Source organism: Pan troglodytes, chromosome 20 (genome assembly GCF_028858775.2).
Source record: "Pan troglodytes isolate AG18354 chromosome 20, NHGRI_mPanTro3-v2.0_pri, whole genome shotgun sequence".
Lineage (NCBI taxonomy): Eukaryota > Metazoa > Chordata > Mammalia > Primates > Hominidae > Pan > Pan troglodytes.
Genome location: NC_072418.2, coordinates 3,429,594 through 3,457,500, shown reverse-complemented (window position 1 = coordinate 3,457,500; position 27,907 = coordinate 3,429,594). Strand labels below are relative to the sequence as shown.

The 27,907-nt window shown below is 61.9% G+C and overlaps 1 protein-coding gene across 2 annotated transcripts in view; it reads left to right on the top strand.

The window, feature by feature from the left end:
* The window catches only part of SBNO2 (strawberry notch homolog 2), a 73,697-nt gene that overhangs the window by 13,363 nt on the left and 32,427 nt on the right, over nt 1-27,907 (top strand). For both annotated transcript variants that reach the window (XM_024351864.3, XM_024351865.3), the window contains exons 2-4: nt 12,626-12,844; nt 17,646-17,719; nt 19,316-19,427. In XM_024351864.3, the coding sequence (XP_024207632.2) occupies nt 12,752-12,844; nt 17,646-17,719; nt 19,316-19,427 (279 nt within the window). In that variant the 5' untranslated portion in view covers nt 12,626-12,751. The remainder of the gene's footprint in view (nt 1-12,625; nt 12,845-17,645; nt 17,720-19,315; nt 19,428-27,907) is intronic.

Below are 27,907 nucleotides of genomic sequence, written 5' to 3'. Positions count from 1 at the left end.
TTGGGCTCCACCTCACAAAACTGGGAGAAGGTTGCCGGCCTGGAGAAGTCTGGTCCCTCAAGGCCGATGTCAGCTGGTCCCTCCGGGGTGTCAGCCTCCTGCCTCTGGCAGGCTCGTTTGGGTGAGAGGAAGCCAGATTTCCCCCTTGCAGGGGTTGAGATCCAGGTCCCTGCCCCCAGCAGCGTTTCTTTTTCTTTTTTTTTTTTTTGAGACGGAGTCTCGCTCTTTCACCCAGGCTGGAGTGCAGTGGCGCGATCTCGGCTCACTGCAAGTGCCGCCTCCCGGGTTCACGCCATTCTCCTGCCTCAGCCTCCCGAGTAGCTGGGACTACAGGCACCCACCACCACGCCTGGATAATTTTTTGTATTTTTTAGTAGGGACGGGGTTTCGCCGTGTTAGCCAGGATGGTCTCGATCTCCTGACCTCGTGATCCGCCCGCCTCGGCCTCCCAAAGTGCTGGGATTACAGGCGTGAGCCACCGCGGCTGGCCTCTTTTTTTTTTTTTTTTTGAGGAGTTTCGTTCTTGTTGCCCAGGCTGGAGTGCGGTGGTAGGATCTTGGCTCACTGTCTCCTCCAACTCCTGGGTTCAAGCGATTCTCCTGACTCAGCCTCCTGAGTAGCTGGGATTACAGGCGCGCACCACCATGCCTGGCTAATTTTTTGTATTTTTAGTAGAAATGGGGTTTTGCCATGTTGGCCAGGCTGGTCTCAAACTCCTGACCTCAAGTGATCCACCCGCCTTGGCCTCCCAAAGTGCTTGGATTACAGGTGTGAGCCACCATGCCTGGCCCCCCAACAGCATTTCTGAGGATAGAGAGGGAGGGTGGCACCCTCTGGAGGAGAGGCGGGGTCTGGGGCCCCAGGGGCTGTGGGTCTTCATCCCGAGGTCTTTAAGCTGCTGCCGAGCCGGAACAGAAGTGCGGCCCCATTGGGCTGGGCTGTGGTTTAGGTGGACACCCCTGGACTGGTGGGCAGGTGGGTGTGGAGGGCGGAGGGAAGATGGACGGTTCCACAGCTTCTTCATTCATGGACGGGCAGCTTGGCAAGGGGTGGGGGACCCAGCTGGCCCTGGGGGAGGAAACACGCACACGTGGCGCTCTCAGGGATCCTGAGATGCAGGCATCGGCGTGTCGGTCAGCGTGACGCACACGTGGCTCTCCAGGGATCCTGAGACGCAGGCATTGGCGTTCAGTCACACGTCACTCTCAGGGTTCCTGAGAAGCAGGCATTGGCATGTGAGTGTGACGCACACACACCACTTTCGGGGCCCCTGGGGTGCAGGTGTCCGGCATGTTGGTCATTGTGCACCAGTCGAGGTGCCCTTGGGAGACCTGGCCCTGCGCCTTGTGGTAAGGGGGGTCCACCCGGGGTCCGTGCTCCCTGGACACAGCCTGGGCCAGTGGTGCCCTGGTCCTTTCACGGGCGGGCTGGGCTCTGAGCAGGCAGCGAGCCCGGGGAGGGAGGACTGGGTCTGGGCCCAAGCCTGGGGCCTCCCCCATGATTGGCTTTTGGGCTGCACGGGGGATGAGGGTCAGAACTGCCGCCCGTGTGGCCGGGTGCCACCCGCGTGCCTGTGGTTTGCCAGGCTGGCCTTTTCCTGCATGAAGGTTTGCGGCAGCTGAGGATGCAGCTTCTCCCACAGCTGGTGGAGGGCCTGGCGGGCAGCAGAGCCGTGAGCCCAACATGTTTTCCCAGTTCATGCTGGGAATTACGCTTTTTAAAATTTTTATTTTATTTTATTTTATTTTGAGACAGAGTGTCACTCTGTTGCTCAGGCTGGAGTGCAGTGGCGTGATCTCGGCTCACTGCAACCTCCGCCTCCTGGGTTCAAGCGATTCTCCTGCCTCAGCCTCCCGAGTAGCTGGGATTACAGGTGTGCACCACGACACTGGCTATTTGTGTGTGTGTGTGTTTAGTAGAGACGGGGTTTCGCCACGTTGCTCAGGCTGGTCTTGAACTCCTGACCTCAAGTGATCTGCCTGCCTTGGCCTCCCAAAGTGCTGGGATTATAGGCGCGAGCCACCACTCCCAACCACAGTTTTTACTTTTGAGATAATTGCAGATTTGTGGCTATGGTAAGAAGTGATACAATTATGGTAAGAAGTGATACAAAGAGATTCCCCCTACGTGTTTCCCTCAGTGGTAAGGTCTTGTACAATGAGAGAACAATGTTACCAACTAGATATTGACGCTGGCATGGGCCAACTTCCCCATTGTGTGGTGGCAGGTGTGAGTGTGTGTGCAGGTGCATGTGGGGGTGGGGTAGGGTGTGCCTATGCAGGTGGGTGTGTGTGCAGGTGCAGGTGGGGTGCCCGTGCAGGCACAGGTGCCATTGGGGTCTATGTGCAGTTGTGGGTGGGGTGCGTGTGTGGGTTCATGTGTGGGTGCAGGTGTGGATGCCTGTGCAGGTGTGCGTGGGTGTGTGGCACACTCGTGTCTGTGGCCGCGTGCTGAGATGCGTGTGGGTGTGACACACTCGTGTCTGTGGCTGTGCACTGGGATGCCTGTACAGGTGTGTGTGGACGTGGCACACTCGTGTCTGTGGCCGCGTGCTGAGATGCGTGTGTGAGTGTGACACACTCGTGTCTGTGGCTGTGCACTGGGATGCCTGTACAGGTGTGTGTGGATGTGGCACACTCGCGTCTGTGGCCGCGTGCTGAGATGTGTGTGTGGGTGTGTGGCACACTCGTGTCTGTGGCTGTGCACTGAGATGCCTGTACAGGTGTGTGTGGGTGTGGCACACTCGTGTCTGTGGCCATGTGCTGAGATGTGTGTGTGGGTGTGTGTGGACATGGCACACTCGTGTCTGTGGCCGCCTGCTGAGATGCGTGTGTGGGTGTGACACACTCGTGTCTGTAGCTGTGCACTGGGATGCCTGTACAGGTGTGTGTGGGCGTGGCACACTCGTGTCTGTGGCCGTGTGCTGAGATGTGTGTGCGGGTGTGACACACTCGTGTCTGTGGCCGTGTGCTGAGATGCGTGTGCGGGTGCGTGGGTGTGTGGCACACGTGTCTGTGGCCGTGTGCTGAGATGCGTGTGTGGGTGCGTGGGTGTGTGGCACACTCGTGTCTGTGGCCGTGTGCTGAGATGCATGTGTGGGTGTGTGGCAAACTCGTGTCTGTGGCTGTGCACTGGGATGCCTGTACGTGTGTGTGGGTGTGGCACACTCGTGTCTGTGGCCGTGTGCTGAGATGTGTGTGCGGGTGTGTGTGGGTGTGACACACTCGTGTCTGTGGCTGTGCACGGGGATGCCTGTGCAGGTGTGTGTGGGTGTGACACACTCGTGTCTGTGGCCGTGTGCTGAGATGCGTGTGCGGGTGTGTGGGCGTGGCACACTTGTGTCTGTGGCTGTGCGCTAGTCCCTCAGTACTCAGTGTTGCTGTTTTTAGGATGGTGGCTTTCCTAGCTGGGCCACCTAGTATACTATGAGTCTGTATTTGTGTTGTTGTTTTTTCTTCGAAAACCATCTGTAACCATTATTTTTATTATTTTATTTTATTTTTTAAGTTTTATTTATGTTTTTGAGACAGGGTCTTGCTCTGTTACCCCGGCTGGAGTGCAGTGGCATGATCATAGCTCACTGCAGCCTCAAACTCCTGGGCTCAAGCAATCCTCCCACCTCAGCCTCCCGGGTAGCTGGGACTACAGGTGCATGCACCACACCTGGCTAATTTTTAAATTTTTTTGTAGAGATAAGGTGTTGCTATGTTACCCATGCTGGTCTTGAACTCCTGGCCTCAAGCGATTCTCCCACCTTGACCTCCCAAAGTGCTGGGATTACAGGTGTGAGCCACTGTTCCCGGCTGTATTATTTTAAAAAAAGAATAAAACCTTAACTTTAAAAGACCCCATCCCTGCTCCCGTCTAGGGTGTGGAGTGGTTCCTGAGCCCTGTGTCCCCCACAAAGGAGCCCCGCAGCCTCGGGGCCAGGAGGATGCCTGCAAAGGCCCCAGGCGCCATCTGTGGCCGTGCCTGCTCACCTTGGGCCAGGACGTCCATCTGTCTGGCCGGCTGCTGGGGAAGCTGTATGTTGGCTCCTCCCCGCAGGCCTGGCCCAACCCCCCCGCGGCTCCCCAGGGAAGGGAGTGGATCAGCTTTCACCCTCCTGGCCCTGCCGCCTGACTGACCACTCTTTCACAAGACAGCAGAGCCATGACACCCACCACCTGCGTCAGGGAGGCTCCGGGCCTCACAGGTGACCCACACAGCTCCCTATGCAGTTCTGATAATCTTGGCAGCAGACTTGAGAACTTTTAGAAAATTTCAAGAGGAGAGGTAGAAAGCGTAGTATGACGTGGCCGTTCCTAAAATGTGGGTCCTGGGCATCCTGAGACCCGCTTCATCGGGCCCGAGAGGTTAAAGCTGTGTTGAGACAGGAAGGCACCCCCACCCCCAGCTCCCAGTGCTCAGGCACTCCCACCCCCACTTCCACCCCCCAGTGCTCAGGCACCCCCACCCCCATCTCCACCCCCAGTGCTCAGGTACCCCCAGTGCTCAGGCACCCCCACCCCCACCCCCAGTACTCAGGCACCCCTACCCCCAGTACCCAGTACTCAGGCACCCCCAGTGCCCAGTACTCAGGCACCCCCACCCCCAGTGCTCAGGCACCCCCACCCCCAGTACTCAGGCACCCCTACCTCCATCTCCAGTGCTCAGGCACCCCCACCCCCACTTCCAGCCCCCAGTACTCAGGCATCCCCACCCCCAGTGCTCAGGCACCCTCACCCCCAGTACTCAGGCACCCCTACCTCCATCTCCAGTACTCAGGCACCCCCACCTCCAGCCTCCAGTGCTCAGGCACCCCCACTCCCAGTACCCCAGTGCCCAGGCACCCCCACCCCCACCCCCACCTCCCGGTGCTCCCGGTCTGGCTGTGCCTGGCTGGAGGAGCAGCCTGAGCTTTCTGGGAAGCACCTCAGGACCCTCCACCCTTTCTTTCTGTCCTCGGGCCCTGCCCACCCTGGGAGGGGCCGTCCAGAGCAAATGCCCCCTTGTGGTCCTGGCAGAGCTGCCCACAGGTTTCCCTGGCCACAGTCTAGTGAGTTACAGAGATTCATGTTACTATGAAAATGATTTCCATTCGGGCCGGGCCTGGTGGCTCACGCCTGTAATTCCAGCACTTTGGGAGGCCGAGGTGGGCGGATCACCTGAAATCGGCAGTTGGAGACCAGCCTGGGCAACATGGTGAAACCCCTTCTCTACTAAAATACGCAAATTATCCGGGCCGTGGTGGCGGGTGCCTGTCATCCCAGTTACTCCAGAAGCTGAGGCACAAAAATCACTGGAACCCAGGAGGCTAAGGCTGCAGTGAGCTGAGACCCCCGGTGGGTCGACAAAAATCACTTGAACCTGGGAGGTGAAGGCTGCAGGGACGAGACCCCCAGTGGGTCCAGCCAGCTGCCTCTGCTCTGTAGCCACCCCCTGTGCGTCCTCCCCCGGGTCTCCCCACTGCCCTTCGGGGGTGTCCACCAGGCACTCACTGCAGCCAGGCGGCCGCCATTGTAATACTGGGCCTCCTGTGAGTCCACTGTGCAGACCCCCCGAGGCCGCCCCACAGACCCCCCAAGACCTGGGCAGGGGTGTGGGAGTGGTTTCTTCATGGGCTCTTGGTGCATGAAGTTGGATGTACCCAGTGGGTGGGGGGCTGCCCATGAGGGCCTGGGGCCCGTGAGTGGCTTGCTGGGCCCCAGCCGGGCTTCAGGGATGTGGGTGAGCGGCTGCTCTTCCTCTGCCAGGCCCAGCCCTTCCCGCTCCCTCAGCCTCGCTGCCGGGGCGGCTTCCCCCATCACAAACAGGTGCCAGGCTCAAGCTGCCCACCAGCACCCACAGCCAGAGGGCGGGTGCTGCCCCTGGGGTGGAACATGTGAGAGGGTGGTGCAGGAATGTGGCCGCGTGGCGGGGCAGGCGGGGGCACCCGGAGGCTGATGGCTGCAGAGAGCAGCACCGGCGTGGGCGGGGGCAGCGCCGGACACTCTGGGGTCTCCCTCACCCACTTCCCTTCCCTAGCCCCCTCCTCTGCCACTGCCCAGCTCTGTGGGGGGCGAAGTCCTCTCAGGCAGGCACCTTGGCCCAGGAGTAGGGGAACCTCACGGATGTCTTGAATGTGTCCCCTCCTGTCCCCCCACTGTCCCCCCGCTGCTCCCCCACTGTCCCCCCACTGTTGCCCCACTGTCACCCACTGTTCCCCTGCTGTCCCCCATTGTCCCCCACTGCCCCCCCGCTGTCCCCATCTCCCCACTGTCTCCCTGTTGTCCCCCCGTCCCTTGCTGTCCCACCGCTGTCCCATCCGCCGCTGCCCCCCCACTGTCCCCCACTGTTTCTCTACTGTCCCCCTGCTGTCCCCCACCTTCCCCTGCTGTCCCCCCACTGCCCCCCACTGTCCCCTGCTGTCCCTCCACTGTCCCCTGCTCTTCCCCCACTGTCCCCTGCTGTCCCCAACTGTCCCCTGCTGCCCCCTGTCCCCCCACTGTCCCTTGCTGTCCCCTGCTGTCTCCTGTTCTCCCCAACTGTCCCTTGCTACCCCCTCTTGCTACCCCCGTCCCCCCAAGGTCTCTCACTGGGCTGACCCTGCCTTGGCTCCAGCCCTTCAGGCCTCCCTTGCCCCGGGCTCCATGTTGAGGGACGAAGCGCTCTGTCTGCAGGGGTCAGGACCTGAGACGGCCTGCAGTGTCCTCCCCACCAGACGGTCCTGGCGGCCGAGTTGGGGCCTGCCCAGGTGCCTGAGCTTGCAGGGCTCTCTGCCCCATATTAGCTGAGCCTTGTGAAATCGCCAGCCCCCCCCCCCCCCCCGCCCCACCGGGTCCTAGGATGCGAGTTGTGCGCCCGCCAGGTAGAGGGTGATTGCCCTGTCCTGAGCCCATCTGGAGGCCAGTGTGCGGTGGTCATAGCTGCAGGTGGGGTCACGGCTGTTGGGCGGCAGTCGTGGCTGCAGATGGGGTCACAGCTGCAGGTGGGGTCACGGCTGTGGGGTGGTGGTTGCAGCTGCAGGTGGGGTCACGGCTGCAGGTGGGGTCACGGCTGTGGGGCGGCGGTCATGGCTGCAGGTGGGGTCACAGCTGTGGGGCGGCGGTCATGGCTGCAGATGGGGTCACAGCTGTGGGGCGGCGGTTGCAGCTGCAGGTGGGGTCATGGCTGCAGGTGGGGTCACGGCTGCAGGTGGGGTCGCGGGTGCAGGTGGGGTCACGGCCGTGGGGCGGCGATTGCAGCTGCAGTGGGGTCATGGCTGCAGGTGGGGTTGCGGCTGCAGGTGGGGTCACGGCTGTGGGGCAGCGGTCGTGGCTGCAGGTGGGGTCATGGCTGCGGGGCGGCGGTTGCAGCTGCAAGTGGGGTCATGGCTGCAGGTGGGGTCACGGCTCCAGGTGGGGTCGCGGCTGCAGGTGGGGTCGCGGCTACAGGTGGGGTCACGGCCGTGGGGCGGCGGTCACGGCTGCAGGAGGCCATCATGGCTGTGAGGTCACCGGAGGCCGCAAGTCCACTCTGTCTCGTGGCCGTGGCTCTGTGTGGGGTTCCTGGGACACCCGGGGGCCTGCTCCTTGCCATCTTCAGGACCTGGGACGCAGGGAGCGCCTTGTGCCTGCCCGGAGAACCTCGGCTGAGGTAATGCAGCCTCCAGGGACTGTGCAGTGGCCTCTGCCGGGCTCCATCACCACGGCCACGCCCGCTCGCCCGGGCCTCGCTGCGTCCTCCTCAGGCCTCCATGTCCGCCTTTGCTGGCGCAGGCCTGGAGATGCTGCCAGGTGTGCCAGGAGACCAGAACCCGGGCCTGGGCGGAGCGCTCTGGGGTGTGCCGTGCGCCCTGGGTCCTCCCGTGGTCTCGGTTATGGCTCTGCGGCCAGTGTCTTCTCAGGGTCTCCGCTTTGCCGTCGCGAACGTGGGCACAGCGTGGCCTGAGCTGCTGAGTCTGGCTCTGGGGGTCACGTCAAGGCTCCACCTAGGGGCCTCCGTGTCCACATCAGAAAGTGCGGGGGTCACAACCCTGCTCGGCGAGAGGACCGCAGGAGAACCGGGCCCCGAGGACACAGCTCCCCATCTGCAGACGGCTCGGGTCTGAGGGAGGAGTGAGCGAAGGGGCTCCACACGACAGGTGCTCAGGGACCTCCAGGGGGAGGGTCCGCACAGTGGCCAGTTCTGAACATCAGGAGGCTGAGCTGTCGCTGCACAGCGTGGAGTGAGACCCTGGGGCGTCCAGCCAGGAAGACGGGGACTTCTGCAGGCTCAGGAGAGAGAGGCGGGAGGCAGATGCAGTTACCCGGACTCAGGAGAGAGAGGCGGGAGGCGGCCGCAGTTACCCGGACTCAGGAGAGAGCTGGGAGGCGGCCGCAGTTACCCGGACTCAGGAGAGAGAGGCGGGAGGCGGATGCAGTTACCCGGACTCAGGAGAGAGAGGCGGGAGGCGGACGCAGTTACCCGGACTCAGGAGAGGGAGGCGGGAGGCGGCCGCAGTTACCCGGACTCAGGAGAGAGAGGCGGGAGGCGGCCGCAGTTACCCGGACTCAGGAGAGAGCTGGGAGGCGGACACAGTTACCCGGACTCAGGAGAGAGCTGGGAGGCGGACGCAGTTACCCGGACTCAGGAGAGAGCTGGGAGGCGGCCGCAGTTACCCGGACTCAGGAGAGAGCTGGGAGGCGGACACAGTTACCCGGACTCAGGAGAGAGCTGGGAGGCGGACACAGTTACCCAGACTCAGGAGAGAGAGGCGGGAGGCGGACGCAGTTACCTGGACTCAGGAGAGAGCTGGGAGGCGGACGCAGTTACCCGGTTCCTCGGATTCTCCCGGATCTTGGTCCTGTCTGAGGTTCTGCCTTCCCAGCGGTTGTCCTGTCTGGGCCACCAGCACCTTCATCGTTCTCTTTTACAACGACTCCCTTGAAGACCTGATTTCAGAAGGAAGCCACATCCCCTCTGGGTGTCAGTGTGCTGATAAAGCGCGGGCCCCCTCCCAAGGTGGGAACCGTGTGACCCCCAACCCCCACACCACGCATCCCTCCAGTCATGGGACTCGTGCCCAAAAATAAAACCAGGCAGGGGACACAGCTTTGCTGCCTGCTGGACGTTTGGCTGGCCCGTGGCTCTGAGGCTCGGGGTGGGCCGTGTCTCCAGGGCCGCGTGGGGAGAGGGTCTCCGGGGCCGCGTGGGGAGAGGGTCTCCGCGTGGGGAGAGGGTCTCCGGGGCCCCGTGGGGAGAGGGTCTCCGGGGCCGCGTGGGGAGAGCGTCTCTGGGGCTGCGTGGCAGAGGCTGCGTTGGGGTGTTCTCAGGCCCCAAGACCCCACCCAGTATCCCACTAGGGTTTATCCTGGGGATTGGGGCAGCTGGATACCCCAGAGACATGGCGTGGTCACAGCTGCTTCAAGAAACGGCGGCGGAGTCAATGGGGGAAGGGTCCGGAGGCCTCAGGACCACGGGGCAGGAGCCAGCCCTTGGGGGCATGGGCCCTCGAACAGGACCGAGTCTGTAGGCAGGGCTAGGGGCTGGGGGCTGCGGGAGGGCCTGGGGATCGGGGCAGCAGGGGTCGTGAGATATGGCCGAGGACAGGGTGGGAGGCGATGGGGGGCTGGCAGTGGGCGGAAAGGCAGGGCTGTGGGTCCTGAGGGATTGCAGAGGGTGGGCGTTCTCAGGGGTGGCGGGTCCTGGGGGATTGTAGAGGGTGGGCGTTCTCAGGAGTGGCGGGTCCTGGGGGATTGCAGAGGGTGGGCGTTCTCAGGAGTGGCGGGTCCTGGGGGATTGCAGAGGGTGGGCGTTCTCAGGAGTGGCGGGTCCTGGGGGATTGCAGAGGGTGGGCGTTCTCAGGAGTGGCGGGTCCTGGGGGATTGCAGAGGGTGGGCGTTCTCAGGGGTGGCGGGTCCTGAGGGATTGCAGAGGGTGGGCGTTCTCAGGGGTGGCGGGTCCTGGGGGATTGCAGAGGGTGGGCGTTCTCAGGGGTGGCGGGTCCTGGGGGATTGCAGAGGGTGGGCGTTCTCAGGGGTGGCGGGTCCTGGGGGATTGCAGAGGGTGGGCGTTCTCAGGGGTGGCGGGTCCTGAGGGATTGCAGAGGGTGGGCGTTCTCAGGGGTGGCGGGTCTTGAGGGATTGCAGAGGGTGGGCGTTCTCAGGGGTGGCGGGTCCTGAGGGATTGCAGAGGGTGGGCGTTCTCAGGAGTGGGCACAGCCTGAAGTGTTGGGTTGTGGGAGGACGTGGAAATGGGCCCCGGGTGCAGGGTCGCCCCAGCCCGGCACCCACGCATCCCCTTCTGTCTCTGGATGGGCCTGTCCTGGACAGTGCATAGTAGTGGGATCACACACATCTGTGCCTGGCGTCTCTCACAGAGCGTGACGTCCTCAAGGTGCGTCTGCGCTGTGGCCTAGGTCGGCCTCGCTGCTGTTCATGGCTGTGTTGTGTTCTGGCACGTGGATGGGCCACGCCACATGCTGGTCCACTCGCCTATCCGTGGACACTGGGCTGCTTCTGCGGGTGGCTGTTGTGAGTGGTGCTGCTGTGGACGTCCATGGCCACATTTCTGTGTGGTGTGGAATTGCTCGGTGGTGTGGTGACTCCAGCGTTAGCCTCTTGAGGAATCCCAGACTGCCAAGCAGCCGCGTGTGAGGATCCGCCTCCGCCTCTGCCTCCTGGTTTTGGGCCCTGACTCTTGGTTGGTTGTGCCTGGTGTCCGCATTGCTCTCCTGCCCCCATCCCCTCCCGGTCCAGGTCTCCACACCCTGCCAGGTCCCCAAGGCATGGACTCCAGGTCACATGCCATGTGTGAAGCCCTCCCCTTGAAGAACCCGGTCCCCTGAGCCTCCTGGGGTTGCCGCCTGGAAGGGGCGTCCACAGACGTGGGGGGCTCAGAGACCGTAGGGAGGGAGGAGCTGCCAGGAGCACCGTGCTGGCCTAGGGGACTCGGACACAGGCGAGCTCAGGGCCCCTGCTGCTGGAGGGGTCCCTCAGCTATGGTGTACCCCGAGGACGGTCATGGGGTCGCCCCAGAGCTGCCCAAGGTGCCCCCTCCCCAAGCTCGTCCACCGTGGGCCCTGGGCCCTGCTGCCCATCAGCTCAGGACTGTGTGGCCTCAGAGCTGAGGAGCGCCCTGAGTGTGGAAAGGGTCAGCGTAGCTCTGGGGCTGTGGCTGCCGTGAGATGGAACCTGCAGCAGGAAGGGGTGCTGACAGGAGCTGAGGGGAGTCCCTGCAGGGGAGGGGCTGCTGAGCCCCAGGGCAGGGGGTGGGCCACCGCCTAGCACTGGTGGGCCCCTGGATGGGGACCCCGGTATCAGCAGCTGCCTTGGGCCCAGCAGAGCTGTTTGTGGCCACCAGCGCACGGGGCCGGGGTGGGGGGGTCCCAGGCTCTACCCAGGGAACCTGTCTCCCAGAGGAACATACCGAGGCTTGGAGGAGCTTGGGTGTCTGAGGTTATTCAACTCAGAAGGTGGAGCCAGGCTTTGATCCTGCCTGACCCAGAATCTTTGACAAGGATTGGCCAAGACCCCAGATCCCAGCGGGCCTGTCCCTTCCCCTAAAGGGCCGTTCTGGCAAGGGTGTCGCAGGTCCCCGTGGGCAGCTGGAAGGGCCGCCAAGGGTCCCAGCTCTGGTGGCAGTGGGTTGTAGCGTCCTGACCGCAGGGAGCAGGCAGAGGCCGCGGACAGTCGGGACGGCCTGGCAGGGTGACCCCCACTGTGCCTGACCACCTCCATCTGGTCTCTGGGACAGGAGTCCCGACCCCCAGCCCCTGTTCCCCAGCCACTGTCTCTGGAGCGCCGGGCAGAGACGTGCCTCTCCCCCACGGGATTGCACAAGTGCCTGCGTGTGGCTGGACGGCAATTACTGGAAGTCCCGGAGATTTCTTCACTCCAGGGCTTGGCCGGGAGTGGCCGCCGCCTCCCCTTCCTGCCGCCCTCGGCAGTGAGCATGCTGGGCGGACGCCTGGAAAGCTTTCCCTGCCACCACGGGCCAGCCTGGGTCCCTGCACTCGCCAGGTAGGGCCTGGTGGGGGCTCAGCCTGGCGGGCGTCTGGCCGTGTGCCAGAGGCCGCAGGGCACGTGGGAGCTGTCCCTGGCGTCTGATGGTGTGGGGCTCGGCTCTGTAGCCCAGGAACGTTCTCAGTGGGGATGCTGGTGTGTGATTAGCCTGAAACGAGGTCTGTGTGCTCTTCCAGCTCTGCGTGGCCCCTGACCCCCCTCCTTGGGAGACCTCACTGTGGAGCCCCTGCTGCCTCTGAGGGACAGGGCTGGGTCCAGTGTCCCCTGGGCTACCCTGGGTGCCGGGCCCGGGTTGGACTCTCCCTCCACAGTCTCAGACAGGCTGCTGACAAAGCCAGATGTGGGGGAGTCAGCCGGCAGCTCCACTGCTCACGGTCTGGATGCCTGGTCCTACGGCTGCCCTGTGACCTGGGCAGCCCTGTCGGGCCCACCTTAATCGTTGTAGTTGGGGCCGGGGAGGCCAGGAAAGGCGCTGTGGGCAGCACAAAGGGGTTGGGTGGCACTGCTGATGGCGGGTGGGGGTGAGTGGGGAGGGGAAGGAGCACCTTTTGGTTCTGGCCCAGAGGGTAGCAGGAGCTGCAGCCCAGGCTGGGACCGGTCATGCCCGAGGGAGAGGCGGCCGGGGAGCACCACTCTCCACCACCGTCGGACTCTCAGGACGTCCCCGTTTCCCTCTGCAGATCATGATGCTGCCGCCACCGCCGCCACCACGGAGCGAGAAGCCCAGATAGACACCCCGGCGGCCCCGGGTCCCGGAGCCCCACCGCCTGCTGCCCGGCCGAGGACCCCACCCCGCCTGCCGCCCGATGCTTGCAGTGGGGCCCGCCATGGACAGGGATTACCCGCAGCATGAACCCCCGCCGGCGGGCAGCCTCCTGTACAGCCCGCCGCCCCTGCAGGTGAGCCCCACCCCCGGCCCCGGCCCACCCGACGGGGTCCACGGGCGCTTGCCCCGCTCCGAGTGCCCGGGGTCACGTCGTGCGGAATGCTGCCCCAGTGGACGCGGCGTGACCTCCACCTGACCTTCCTGGCCCAGAGCCTGTCTCGACCCGCCCCCGTGGGCCCTGGAGAGGGTCCCCATGGGGATGTGAATGGGAGGCTACTCATGGCCCCAGCTTTTCAAGAAGCACATTTGAGGAGATTCTCCCTGCTGCAGAGCTTCCATTTTCTTCGCCGTCAGCTGTGGGGGGGGCTCACTTTACTTGTAGGAAACTGTCAGTGAGGGAATTACTTAAAAAATATGTTTCTGGCCAAGCACGGTGGCTCATGCTTGTAATCCCAGCACTTTGGGAGGTGGAGGTGGGCAGATCACCTGAGGTCCCGAGTTCAAGACCAGCCTGGCCAACATAGTGAAACCTCGCTTCTGCTAAAGATACCAAACTTAGCCAGGCGTGGTGGCGGACGCCTGTAATCCCAGCTACTCGGGAGGCTGAGGCAGGAGAATCGCTTAAATCTAGGAGGCAGAGGCTGCAGTGAGTGGAGACGGCGCCACTGAACTCTAGCCTGGGTGACAAGAGTGAGACTCCATCTCAAAAAAATGAAAAATAGGCCTGGCGCGGTGGCTCATGCCTGTAATCCTAGCACTTTCAGAGGCCAAGGCGGGCAGATCACTTGAGGTCAGGAGTTTGAGACCAGCCTGCCCAACATGGTGAAACCCTGTCTCTACTAAAAATACAAAAAATTAGCCTGGCGTGGTGGCAGGTGTCTGTAATCCCAGCTACTTGGGAGGCTGAGGCAGGAGAATCGCTTGAACCTGGGAGGCAGAGGCTGCAGTGAGCAGAGATTGCACCACTGCACTCCAGCCCGGGTGACAGAGCAAAACTGTGGCTCAAAAAGAAAAAAAATTTTTTTAAATTAAAAATATATAAACATGTATATATATATTTATTTTTATTTTATTTCATTTTATTTTATTTTGTTTTGTTATTTTTAAAACAGGGTCTCGCTCTGTTGCCCAGGCTGGAAGTGCAGTGGTGCGATCTCGGCTCACTGCAGCCTCTGCCTCCTGGGCTAGTGATTCTCCTGCCTCAGCCTCCTGAGTAGCTGGGACCACAGGTACGCGCCACCATGCCTGGCAGATTTTTAAATTTTTCTTGTAGAGATGGGGTTTTGCCCCGTTGGACACGCTGGTCTCAAACTCCTGGGCTCAGTTGATCTGCCTGCCTTGGCCTCCCAAAGTGCTGGGATTACAGGCGTGAGCCACCGCGCCCGGCCCTGCCTGGGGATTTCCTACCTGGAGACAGAGGGGCTGCCCTCTCCTATCAAGCAGCAGGACCTGCTCCAGGACTCCAGGGTCTCCTGGGCACTCCCTAGCCCAACACCCAGGTTGGCCTGTGGGGCGAACATCACGGACACCCCTCGGCAGTCCATCCTCAGAGGGCTTTGGGCAGCTTCCTGCCATGTTCTGACCGTCCAGAGGGGGCTCTGAGCCGGGGCCAGGGCACCCCTCTCATAGCAGGGTCCCTGTTGTGGCCCAGACCCCTCTTGTCCCCCTCCCTAGTTCCTGAGTCCCTTGGGGTTGAGGCTGGATCCTCACAGCTGCCCCGGTGGAGCTCGAGTACCGGCCGTCGATCAGCCTCCTGGGCCACCATAAAGGGGACTGGCCAAGCCACATCCCCACCGGAACAGCTCCATCCCCCGAAACCCGCCAGGAGCTTGTTCCGATCCAAGAATTCTATCTCGGAAACACACCCTGGGGACTAATCCAGGAGGGAGGGGAAGACAGAGCGGCACTATTTATAGCGGCAGGAAACTGGAATCTCCCCAGAGGCTCCACGGTGGGGAAATAATTAAGCGAATTATGGGATGTGGAGACAGAGGAGCCATCTTCAAGGATCCGAGCGGGAGCAGGAAGGTGTTAGCAGTGACAGTCGGGGGATGCGACAGGGCTGGAACCCGGCGGGGGCACTGGACACCAGCCACAGGGCTCAGGCCGGGGCGCACCCGTGCGCATAACCGGCTTTGCTCCCCATCCCGTGTGTGAGGCTCATCCCACCCTCCCTGTTCCGGGTTCCGTCACATTCGGGTACGTCATGGACACCTCTGGGCAGGGTCGACTGAGTTCGCACACGCACGGCCCAGCCTCTTCCAGTGCCCAGAGTATTCAATTAGAAATAAAAATATACCGGCCAGCACAATGGTTCACGCCTGAAATCCCAGCACTCTGGGAGGCCGAGGTGGGCAGATTGCTTGGGGTCAGGAGTTCGAGACCGGCCTGGCCAACATGGTGAAATCCCATCTCTACTAAAAATACAAAAGTTAGCTGGGCGTGGTGGCGGGCGCCTGTAATCCCAGCTACGCATGAGGCTGAGACAGGAGAATCGTTTGAACTCAGGAGGTGGAGGTTGCAGTGAGCCACGATCGTGCCACTGCACTTCAGCCTGGGTGACAGAGTGAGACTCCATCTCAAAATAAGGAAAGGAAAGAAAATCCCCAGGCAGGCTCTGATTGTCTGGGCAGGGTCAGGTGTCCATCTCTGGACCAATTATGTGCTCGGGCCTGCCATCTAAAGGTGAAGCCACACCCTCTGGCTGCCAGAGAAGGTCCCAGGGAAGACTCTGATTGGCCTGCCATGCCCATGGCACCCCTGTGGGGCGGGACTCGGGTGTGTGTGGATGGCAGGTCTCAGAGGAGCCACGGGCTGTGGGAGGGAGGAGGCTGGGATAGAGGAGCCATGGGCTGTGGGAGGGAGGAGGCTGGGATAGAGGCAGTCAGGACTTTCCCCCCGTCCCATCCCCTAGCCTGGCCTGGGTACAGGTGGAGCATGTTGGGTGAGCCAGGGACCCCCGGATCCTCCCGCCCTGCGACCCCAAGCCCCCCGCCCCCTTCCTGCAGCTGCAGTTCCCTGGCCGTGGCCCTGCCCAGCCTGGCCCAAGGCGCCGTGTGTGCCTGAGACAGGGACTCCAGCTCATCTGAGGAGGCTGGGTTGGTCTGGAGTCAGAGTTCTGTTCCAGAATGTTCCGGATGTGCCACATGGCCTTGGGAAGTTCCTGTTTCTCTCCAGGGCTGGCTTTCTCTCTTCCCAAAAGGGCAGGAGGAGGGGAAGGATCAGGAGACCCGGGCTCTGGAGCCCCTGTGGCTGGTGGCCCGGCTTCCTGCAAGCCACTTGCACGGGGTCTTCTCACGGGTGCAGGAGCTCAGGGTGCCCAGGCTGCCAGCCTCTGTGCAGGGGAGGAGCTGTGGGCTTTTGCTGATAAACTTATTTTATGCAAAAGCTGGAGGAGCGGGGCAGCGGTCACCCCGAGGGCTTTGCCTATCTCGAGGCTGTCGGGGGTCCTGGAATCCCCCACCCAGCACCTGCGGGTACAGAAAGTGGCCCCCGGCCATCCGGGCTGGTTCCCAGCCAGTGTGAGGTGAATGAGGGGCAGAGGTGGTCGAGCCCGAGGGAATTGCATCAGGGCCTCATAGAGGAGCAGGGCTCGCGTGGGCCTGGGAGAGGTCACTGGGGGACTCAGGGAAGCAGGCGAACCCCCCACCCTGTTCTGGAAGCCAGCGTGGCCCCCAGTCTTGCTGGGATAAACAGGATGATGCCCCCGGCTGGTGGTGTCTCCCCCATGACCACAGGGGCGTCCGTGACGGCAGGGTCTCCCCCGTGACCGTGGGGGCGTCCGTGACGGCAGAGTCTCCCCTGTGACCGTGGGGGCGTCCGTGATGGCAGGGTCTCCCCCGTGACTATGGGGGCGTCTGTGACGGCAGGGTCTCCCCCGTGACTGTGGGGGCGTCTGTGACGGCAGGGTCTCTCTGCTGCAGGTGGGGTTGGCCCTGTGCAGGTGGGGGCCCTGCTGAGGGGTGCCCATTCTGCAGGGCACGAGGTGTCCACAGCCCTGCCCCCGAAGCCGCAGGTGCTGACCCCGGGCCCGCTGCTGCCCCGTGTGCTCCCCATCCTCAGGTTTTGGGGCCTGCCGTGTGCCCCATGCCGCTCTCATTCCCAAGGGCAGGCATAGTGAGCTTTTCCCAGAGAACCATGGGGTGGGGACATCGGCTCCTGGCGAGGGTGTTGGGTAAGCCTGGCCTGGAGTCAGACCCACCAGAGATTCGGCCAACCTGGAGCCACTCACGCCTCCACTGACCTCGGGCTGAGCCTCCAGGCCACTGGGCACCATTTCCCAAAGCAGGCTCCCCGCACCCCAGCCCCGTGCAGCTTCTGAGAAGTCAGGGCCCCGTCCCGCAGCAGCCTGAGCTTCCCGGGCACATCAGCTTGTCCGAGGGGCCTGGAGGTGGTGTGAGGCCCTCGCCTGCCCCAGGCCCTGCCCGAGGAGCCCCCCACACCCACCCTCCACCACAGGCAGCGGGTGCGCGTCTCCCTCACGCAAACGGTCCGATCCTCCACCTCCTAGAATGGGGCCTCCAAGCAGGGTCCTGGGGCCAGCGGCACCCCCAGGTCTTGTGTGAGATGCAGACTCCCGGGCTGCGGGCCTGCACGGGGCTGCTGGTAGAGCAAGACCTGTGCTGAGCCCTTCACGCGGGTGGTTCGGTGCCTTCAGACCACACCAAAAGCCTTGGGTGGGGTCTCGTGCAGGTGGGGAAACTGAGGCATGGGGCGGTTAAATGACTCCCCAGGAGATACCAGCAGGGGCGGGATGGGACCCTGACTGCGGGGCCTCCCTAGCCTCTCGGCCTCTCACGCTGCCCGGAGGGCTTAGCCGGGCTGCACCGCAGGTCCTCTGCTTCCCACTCACTGATGCCCGCTGTCTCTTCTAGAGCGCCATGCTGCACTGCCCCTACTGGAACACCTTCTCGCTGCCGCCATACCCCGCCTTCTCCAGCGACAGCCGGTGAGTACCGGGACCCCCCCCGCCTGGCCCCTAGGCTTGCTCATTCTGAAGTCACAGTTACAAACGGAGTTCTGGGTGCAGGGCGCGAGGGCCCAAAGTCCTGTTGAGGGGTTTGGAGGGTGGTGTGCACGTGGTCCTGGAAGGCTCCACCCCACGGGCCAGGTCCAGGCTGATACCCCTGTTTGTGGAACGCTGTTTTGTGATCCATGGCTTCCCTCTCCTCGAGAGCCCAGCTTGGTAGAGGGCGGGGAGGTGTGGGCTAGGGGCCGGGGGGGCCTCCCGTGGAGGTGACACCAGGATGGGAAGGGGCAGGAGGTTTTCTGGGGTGAAGGAGGGTGGGAAGGGGCGGGAGGTTTTCCGGGGTGAAGGAGGGTGGGACGGGAGGTTTTCCGGGGTGAAGGAGGGTGGGAAGGGGCGGGAGGTTTTCTGGGGTGAAGGAGGGTGGGAAGGGGCGGGAGGTTTTCTGGGGTGAAGGGTGGGAAGGGGCGGGAGGTTTTCTGGGGTGAAGGAGGGTGGGAAGGGGCGGGAGGTTTTCTGGGGTGAAGGAGGGTGGGAAGGGCACTTTTCCCACAGAGGGCAGCAGCTGGGCTGGGTTTTGCAGGGGGGGTAGGAGTTGGCCAGGCGAGCAGGCGAGCAGGCTGTGCAAAGGGCTTGGGAGCAGGTATAGCCAGAGCCTTGGGAGACTCCAGGAGATTGTGGAGCAGCTGTTTGTGGCCCAGGAGTGGAGTGGATGCTTCTTTCCTGCTGGTGGTTGCAAACCTTTCTATGCAGGAGGAGAGTGGCCCCCAGGCGGTCCCTGCCCCGGGAGCAGGTCTGCCCAGGGCCGCCTCCAACCCAAGGCCTGTGGCTCCCACTGGGCAGAGACCTGGGCCTGCTGCCAGCCCTGCTGGAGAGAAGCTTCTGGAGGGAGAGCCTGGGGAGCCTGGCGGGAGGGAAGGAGGCCCTGGGGACGGCGGCCACCCCTCTCCCAAGCGGAGGAGCTGGCCAAGGGGGCCGGAGTGGAGAAGGGCAGAGAAGCCTCCCTGCCAGCCGCATTTTACTCCTGGGATCATCTGGAGAGAAGTGCCCTTGGGCGGGGGGCCCCCAGGACCTTCTCCTTGCTGTGTCCTCTGCCATCCTCAGGGTGACAGGGCAGGGGGTTCCGACCTGAGCCCTCCCTGGAGGACGGTGATCCTGGGTTTCTGCCCGTAGCGCTCTCCTCCTTCGAGGCGGGAGTGAGGTGTGGGTCAAGGGGCCTGTGTGGAGGAGGGATGGCCAGGCTGGGGTTCTGAATCGCCAGAATGAACCCTTAGCCGAGTCCTGCTGATGGGGCGGGGAGGGCGGGATGGTGGCCCTGGATACCCCCCAGCCCACCAGGCAGCTGTTCCGTAGGAGCTCTGCCGGGCTGTGCCCAGTAGGGGTGGGAGGGCAGCCCCAGGCTTGACCACCACACCCCTGGAGGCCCTTCCGTATGTGCAATGGGGCCATGGGTCCTGCCAGGCTGGGCACACTCCAGTGGGGCCTCGAGGGGCCCCTAGCTGCGGCCATGGGGGTGCAAGTGTGTTACTGAGGGAGTGGGTTGAGCACCCCATCTCACCTCCCCCCGTCTCCCTCCAGCCCGTTCATGAGCTCCGCCTCCTTCCTCGGCAGCCAGCCCTGCCCAGACACCAGCTATGCCCCCGTGGCCACCGCCTCCAGCTTGCCACCAAAGACCTGCGACTTTGCTCAGGTAGGAGCCCCAGGAGCTCACCGCGCCGTGGGGGACAGGGTGGAGTCTGGGCCGCCCCTCCAGCTGCCCTGCGACCTCTCTCGCTCAGGCCTGCCTGGGACTCAGTGACCTCGGCTTGGCCCCCCGGCCACAGGGTTTACGGTGGGGCAGTAGGAGCCCAGAGATGTGGCTTGGTTTTGGGGAAGAGCCAGTGACTGGCCCTTCATGTCAGCAGTGAGCCCCGCCCAGCCCTTGGGGTCCCTGCGAGCATCTGGGCAATGCCACAGAGGGAGTTGCGGGGAGGGCGGTGCTGGGAGAGACGCCCTTGGCAGCCTTCGCCCCCACGGCCCTCCCTCTAGGTGGGTCCAGACACCCTGCACATTGGAGTCCCAACCCCTTAGCAGCCACCTGAAAACGGAACTCACATACCAAAGGAAGAGAACCTTCCACCTCCTTCTCCCCAGGGTCGCGGGGGGCTCCCAGCCTCCCACTGTGGCATCAGGCGGAGCCCACCCCCACCCTCACAGCCTCCCCCTTCGGCGGACCCCACCCCCACCTCACAGCCTTCCCCAAGGGGTTCCCAGTGCCCCAGCTTCCTCTCGGCAGCTCTGGAGCACCCAGTGCCACAGAGATCGGCTTCCCTGGGACGGTTCAGATACCACAGCCTCTCGTGTGGGACCCAGGGCCAGGGGCTGCTGCTGGGCCGGACCACGTCCAGGGCCTGCCGGGGAGCGAGGGTCACCTGGTGCTCAGCTCCCCCAAGCCTCTGCTTCCCCTGTGTAATGGGCATGTGAGATCTGCCTGGGCCTCAGAGCTATTGGGGGGATGGGCACAAGCCGGCCAGATCCAGAGAGAAGCGGTCAGGTGTGGCTGCCGCAGAATGGAGCCAATTCAGGTCCCAGGGCTCACCCAGACCCAGGCCCCGCAAACAGCTCGCCGGGTGGACCCCGGGCCCAGTTTTCCCCACTCAGGGCGGTAGCAGAGCAGGGCAAAGCCAGCCGGACCCTGAGTCTGTGCTGGGGTGACCGCGTCCGTCAAGTCCGCCCCCCCAACAGAGACTGTGAGGAGACCTTCCTGGAAAGTAGGGTCTTTTTGGATGTCATTGGGTAAGGATCAAGATGAGATGAGGTAGCTCTGAAATCCAGCACAAGGGTCCTCAGAAGAGACAGGAGAGATGAGGAGCTGGCGCCACGCTGGAGGCCGGGGCTGGGACGGTGTGGCCACAGGTCAGTTTCTCCTGGAGCCCCAGGGCTGGAAGAAGCGGGTCAGAGCTGTGGGAGGGAGCAAGGCCCTGAGACACCTTGGCGTCAGACTCCTGGGCCCTGGGACGGGAAGAGGGTGGATTCCTGTCCTGTAGCCCCCAGTGTGTGGCCTAGAAATTGGCCTACCAGCTGTGTTCAGGGGAGGGGGGCGCCCCTGCTCATCTTGGGGCTGAGGTCAGCGGGGTGCACACAGGGGCTCTGTCCTCACCCGCAGTAGCCCTGGACCCCCATGTGATCTGGTCCTGGCCAAGGTGTGGCAAGCTGCTGTGCCATGCCAGCCGGACACACAAGGAAACTGAGGCAGGGGAGGCGCCTGTCCAGAGCCGGCATCTGTGCCGCACCCTTCAGGGGACACACAGGGATGGAGCCCAGGGTGTGATTGATGGCGGTGGCCCCTTCCTCACCGCCACTGCCTTCCTACCAGCCCCAGCCCTGGGTCAGCCTGTCCTTGCCCCGCCCCCCTTCTTCTCTTTCACCCCTTCTCTGCCTCTTTCTGTGTCTTCCTTCTCTCTTTCCTTTCTTTTTTTTCTTTCTTTTTTTTTTTTTTCAGACGGAGTTTTGCTCTTGTTGCCCAGGCTGGAGTGCAATGGCACGATCTTGGCTCACTGCAACCTCTGCTTCCCAGGTTCAAGCGATTCTCCTGCCTCAGCCTCCTGAGCAGCTGAGACCACAGGCATGCACCATCATGCCCGGCTAATTTTTTTTTTTTTTTTTTTTTTTGGTAGAGACAGGGTTTCTCCATGTTGGTCAGGCTGGTCTCAAACTCCTGACCTGTGGTGATCCGCCCGCCTCAGCCTCCCAAAGTGCTGGGATTACAGGCGTGAGCCACCGTGCCCGGCCTGTCTTTCTTTTCTCTGTCTCTCTCTCTCCCTCTTCCCCCTGCTCCTAGTCTCTCTCTCTGTCTCCCTCTCAATCTCTCTCTGCCTATCTCCCTGTCTCTGTCTCCCTCTCTGCTCCATCTCTCTGTCTCCCTCTCAGTCTCTGTCTCTGTCTCTCTCTTTGTCTCTGTCTCTGTCTCCCTCTCTGTTTCTGTCTCTCTGTCTCTGTCTCTCTGTCTCCCTCTCTGTCTCTGTCTCTTTGTCTCTGCCTCTGTCTCTCTGTCTCCCTCTCCACCTCTGTCTCTTTGTCTCCCTCTCTGCCTCTGTCTCTGTCTCCCTCTCTGTCTGTCGCCCTCTCTGTCTTTGTCTGTTTCCCTCTCTGCCTCTGTCTCTATGTCTCTGCGTCTCTGTCTCCCTGTCTCTGTCTCTCCATGTCTCTGTCTCTGTCTCCGTCTCCATCTCTGTCTCATGAATTCTCCTGCTCCTCCCCTCCTGAACAATTGCTGCTGCGTCTGTTCAGCCCGGAGCCCTCGGGGCCACTGTGCTGGTTCTGTGAGCACCGCCCGCCCGGCTCCCTGCCCACCCTGCCTACAGCCGCCTCATGCTCCAGCGTCCGTGTGTGGGGCAGCTTGGACCCAAATCTCCCTGTTAAAGCAGCAGAACTTCATTTGGAGGAAGTCTGACCCTGGTGCCGAGTGTGGGACGGGATGCGTGGTCCCCCAGTGCCAAGTGTGGGACGGGACGGGTGTGAGTCAGCCCAGGCCTGTGGGCCGGGCCGCGTGGTTCCGCGGTGCCGAGTGTGGGATGGGATGCGTGGTCCCGCGGTGCCGAGTGTGGGACGGGACGGGTATGGGTCAGCTCAGTCCTGTGGGCCGGGCCGCATGGTTCTGCGGTGCCGAGTGTGGGACGGGACGGGTGTGGGTCAGCCCAGGCCTGTGGGCTGGGCCGCGCGGTTCTGCGGAGCCAGGAAGGAGTCCAGACCTGAGCCTGGTGTTCGAGGCCCTTTGCGCCGTGCCCCCCAGCGCAGCCCAGCCAGCCACAGAAGCCTCTGCTCCCGACTCAGACCTGAGGAAATGTGCTGGCCACGCGGTTACAGCCTCCAAGACGTCCCCGTCCTGATCCTCAGGACTTGCCGCCGTGTCGCCTCTCATGGCAGACGGGACCTGCAGATGGGACTGAGTGATGGACCCGAGACGGGAGAGCTTCCTGGGTGACCTGGAGGCCCAGTGTCCTCACAGGGACCTGCAGATGGGACTGAGTGATGGACTTGAGATGGGAGAGTTTCCTGGGTGACCTGGAGACCCAGTGTCCTCACAGGGACCTGCAGATGGGACTGAGTGACAGACCCGAGACGGGAGAGCGTCCTGGGTGACCTGGAGACCCAGTGTCCTCACAGGGCCCTCATGAGAGGAGGCGGGAGGGTGAGAGCCAGAGAGAGACGGGAAGAGCCTGCGCTGTGGCTGTGAAGGGGGAAGAAGGGGCCCCAAGCCAAGGGATGCGGGTGCCTCTGGACACTGGAAAGGCGGGAACTGGGTTTTCCCCTGGAGCCCCCGGGAAGGACCTGCCCTGCCCACCCTTGATGTTACAAGTTCTGCCTTGCAGACTGTGAGAGGATAAGTGTGTGTTTCATTTATATATTTTTTTAATTTTTATTTTTAGAGACAGGGTCTGGCACTGTTGTTCAGCCTGGAGTGCAGCGGTGCAATCTCGGCTCACTGCAGCCTCCACCTCCTGGGCTCAAGCTCCCACCTCAGCTTCCCCAGTAGCTGGAACCATAAGCACGCACCACCACGCCCAGATAATTTTTAATGTTTTGTAGAAATGAGGTCTCACTGTGTTGCCTAGGCTGGTCTCAAACTTCTGGGCTCAAGCGATTCTCCTGCCTGAGCCTACCAAAGCATGGGGATTACAGGCGTGAGCCACCATATTCAGCTTGTTGGAGCCATGAGGTTGACAGTAGCTTTTCACGGGAGCGAGGGGAAACGGAGGCACCATTCGAAGCCATCGTGTGACCTGTGGCATGTGTGCATTCCCTGCAAATGTTTCCTGCTGTTGTATAAACCAGGAGGGATTGGTAGGGAGAACCCGTTCCTGGGCTGGGAGTGAGGGTGAATGTAAAACCCCACAGGCCATAACGAGACAGCTAGTCATTACTTTTTTTTCTGGAGACCGAGTCTTACTCTTGCCCAGGCTGGAGTGTAGTGGCGCCATCTTGGGTAACTGCAACCTCCGCCTGGCGGGTTCAAGCGATTCTCCTGCCTCAGCCTACCAAGTAGCTGGGACTACAGGCGCCCACCACCACGCCCGGCTAATTTTTATATTTTTAGTAGAGATGGGATTTCGCCATGTTGGCCAGGATGGTCTCGAACTCCTGACCTCAGGTGATCTGCCCGTCTCCCAAAGTGCTGGGATTACAGGCAAGAGCCACCGTGCCTGGCCTATTCTTTTTTTTTGATATGGAGTCTCGCTCTGTCACCCAGGCTGGAGTGCAGTGGTGCAATCTCGGCTCACTGCAACCTCTGCCTCCCAAGTGTGAGCCATTCTTCTGCCTCAGCCTCCCGAGTAGCTGGGATTATAGGTGTGCGCCACCACGCCTGGCTAATTTTTGTATTTTTAGTAGAGACGGGGTTTCACCATATTGGCCAGGCTGGTCTCGAACTCCTGACCTCAGGCGATCCGCCTGGTAACTATTGATACACCTGAGCCCTGAGTTTCTTGGCAGCCAGAGCAACAGGAGAAAGCAGATGAGCCGTGGACCCGGGCAGTGCCTGGGGCCAGTGGACTCCGCAGCACTGTTGGTTCTGCTAGAGAGCCTTCACGGCCTGGGGAGGGAGGCCACTGAGGGGCAGATTGATCATGGGGAGGGAGGTCATTGAGGGGAGGGTTGGTCGTGAGGGAGGTCATTGAGTGAGGGTTGATCATGAGGAGGGAGGTCATTGAGTGAGGGTTGATCATGGGGAGGGAGGTCATTGAGGGGAGGGTTGATCTTGGGGAAGGAGGTCATTGAGTGAGGGTTGATCTTGGGGAAGGAGGTCATTGAGGGGAGGGTTGATCTTGGGGAAGGAGGTCGTTGAGTGAGGGTTGATCATGGGGAAGGAGGCCATTGAGGGGAGGGTTGATCATGAGGGAGGTCATTGAGGGATGGTTGATTGTGGGGAGGGAGGCCATTGAGGGGAGGGTTGATCGTGAGGGAGGTCATTGAGGGAGGGTTGATCATGGGGAGGGAGGCCATTGAGGGGAGGGTTGATCGTGAGGATGGATGTCATTGAGGGAGGGTTGATCTTGGGGAAGGAGGTCATTGAGTGAGGGTTGATCATGGGGAAGGAGGCCATTGAGGGGAGGGTTGATAGTGAGGGAGGTCACTGAGTGAGGGTTGATCATGGGGAAGGATGTCATTGAGGGGAGGTTTGATCTTGGGGAGGGAGGCCATTGAGTGAGGGTTGATCTTGGGGAAGGAGGTCATTGAGTGAGGGTTGATCTTGGGGAAGGAGGTCATTGAGTGAGGGTTGATCGTGGGGAGGGAGGCCATTGAGTGAGGGTTGATCGTGGGGAGGGAGGTCATTGAGGGAGGGTTGATCTTGGGGAAGGAGGTCATTGAGTGAGAGTTGATCATGGGGAGGGGGGCCATTGAGGGGAGGGTTGATCGTGAGGGAGGTCATTGAGGGAGGGTTGATCTTGGGGAAGGAGGTCATTGAGGGGAGGGTTGATCATGGGGAAGGATGTCATTGAGGGGAGGTTTGATCTTGGGGAGGGAGGTCATTGAGTGAGGGTTGATCTTGGGGAAGGAGGTCATTGAGTGAGAGTTGATCATGGGGAGGGAGGCCATTGAGGGGAGGGTTGATCGTGAGGGAGGTCATTGAGGGAGGGTTGATCTTGGGGAAGCAGGTCATTGAGGGGAGGGTTGATCATGGGGAAGGATGTCATTGAGGGGAGGTTTGATCTTGGGGAAGGAGGTCATTGAGTGAGGGTTGATCTTGGGGAGGGAGGTCATTGAGGGGAAGGTTGATCGTGGTGTGGGATGTCATTGAGGGGAGGTTTGATTTTGAGGAGGGAGGTCATTGAGGGAGGGTTGATCTTGGGGAAGGAGGTCATTGAGTGAGGGTTGATCATGAGGAAGGAGGTCATTGAGTGAGGGTTGATCATGGGGAGGGAGGCCATTGAGGGGAGGGTTGATCGTGAGGGAGGTCATTGAGTGAGGGTTGATGATGAGGAGGGAGGTCATTGAGTGAGGGTTGATCGTGGGGAGGGAGGTCATTGAGTGAGGGTTGATCTTGGGGAAGGAGGTCATTGAGTGAGGGTTGATCGTGGGGAGGGAGGTCATTGAGGAAGGGTTGATCTTGGGGAAGGAGGTCATTGAGTGAGGGTTGATCGTGGGGAGGGAGGTCATTGAGGGAGGGTTGATCGTGGGGGAAGGAGGTCATTGAGGGGAGGGTTGATCTTGGGGAAGGAGGTCATTGAGTGAGGGTTGATCGTGGGGGAAGGAGGTCATTGAGGGGAGGGTTGATCTTGGGGAGGGAGGTCATTGAGGGGAGGGTTGATCATGGGGAGGGAGGTCATTGAGGGGAGGGTTGATAGGGAGGTCATTGAGGGGAGGGTTGATCGTGGGGAGGGAGGTCATTGAGTGAGGGTTGATTGTGGGGAGGGATGTCACTGAGGGAAGGGTTGATCATGGCTCACCTGGTGGTCTTCACTTCACAGACTCCGAGTAGGGCCACTGTGCCTGGGAGATTCTGCCCCTGGGAATCCAGGAGGTCACGTTTGAGTCAGGGCTGGGCACGGTGGCTCACGCCTGTGATCCCAGCACTTTGGGAGGCCAAGGCGGGAGGATTGTTTGAGCCCAGGGGTTTGAGACCAGCCTGCGCAACATAGTGAGACCCTATCTGTATAAAAAATAGAAAAAATTAGCCGGGCATGGTGATGCAAGCCTGTAGTCCCAGTATTTGGGTCCCATCTATTTGACTGAGGCATGAGGATCGCTTGAGGCTGGGAGTTCCCAGTGGGAGGCCCATTGTGTTTGTCCGTGTGTCTGTGATGGATGCGTGGAGGGCCCCACTGTGTTTGTCCGTGATGGACGCGTGGAGGGGCCCACTGTGTTTGTCCGTGATGGACGCGTGGATCCAGCCTGGGCCACATAATGAGACCTCATCTCTATACAAAATTAAAAATTAGATTTACAGGTCAGGCGCAGTGCTCAAGCTTGTAACCCCAGCACTTTGGGGGGCCAAGGTGGGCAGATCACCTGAGCTTAGGAGTTTGAGACCATCCTGGCCAACGTGGCGAAACCCCGTCTCTACTACAAATACAAAAATTAGCTGAGCATGGTGGCGGGCACCTGTAATCCCAGCTACTCAGGAGGCTGAGGCAGGAGAATCACTTGAACTCGGGAAGCAGAGGTTGCAGGGAGCCGAGATTGCGCCACTGCATTCGAGCCTGGGTGACAGAGCAAGACTCTGTCTAAAAAAAAAAAAAAATTACAAAAAAATTGCAAAAACTAAGAGCTTGTTGGACTGGGGGAGTCAGCAGCCTCTGCGCTTGCCCCCAAAGAGGCAGTTCTCCAGGGTGCCTCTTCTCCGGGGCGCCTCTTCTCCGGGGCGCGTCTTCTCCGGGGCGCCTCTTCTCCGGGGTGCGTGTTCTCCGGGGCGCGTCTTCTCCGGGGTGCCTCTTCTCCTGGGCGCCTCTTCTCCGGGGTGCGTCTTCTCGGGAGTGCATCTTCTCCGGGGTGCGTCTTCTCCAGGGTGTGTCTTCTCCAGAGTGCCTCTCCGTTGGTTTTGTCTGGGGTTGTCTCCTGACTGGATGGAGGAATCCCTCAGACGGCACCATGTACAGTGCGGCGTGGACCGGAGTGCCTGGCGTTGCGCGTGTTGTGCTGATGGTGGTAACTTTGGCCGCTTGGCGGGGACGGGGTTCCTTCACCATCCAGTTCCTGTTTCTCTCAGCCTGGGGGAGGACTCAAGGCTGTGCAGAGGCTGGTCCTGCCCAGGGCGGGGTCAGCAGCCTCCGCCCATGGGAGCTGCCTGCGGGCATCCCTGCTGCGTCCGTCTGTTTTCCGTGTGCCTTCTTCTGCCGACGGCTGGGTCTGTGTGGGACCCCCACCCCTTCCCTGCTCTCCGCCTGCTCCCCGGCCACCCCCACCCCTGGGGCTCACACTGCGCCAGGTGCCGCTGCTGTTTCCCGTGCTGCTGGCATCCACCCTGGGCTGCGGGGCTCCCGCGGTGTCACGTGTGTGCCTTGCCCAGCCCTCCAGCCACCCTGGCCCGGAGGAAGGGCCCCCCTCACTTCTGCTCAGCCTTCCGTCTCCAGGTTGGCGCGAAGCCCTCAGGCTCAATGTCCCTGGTGGGTGATGGCTCAGCCCCGTGTGTCCTGGTGGGGCCCCCCGCCGCGGTGTGCAGGTGAACCGTGGTTCTGTGGACACGTGGCTCTG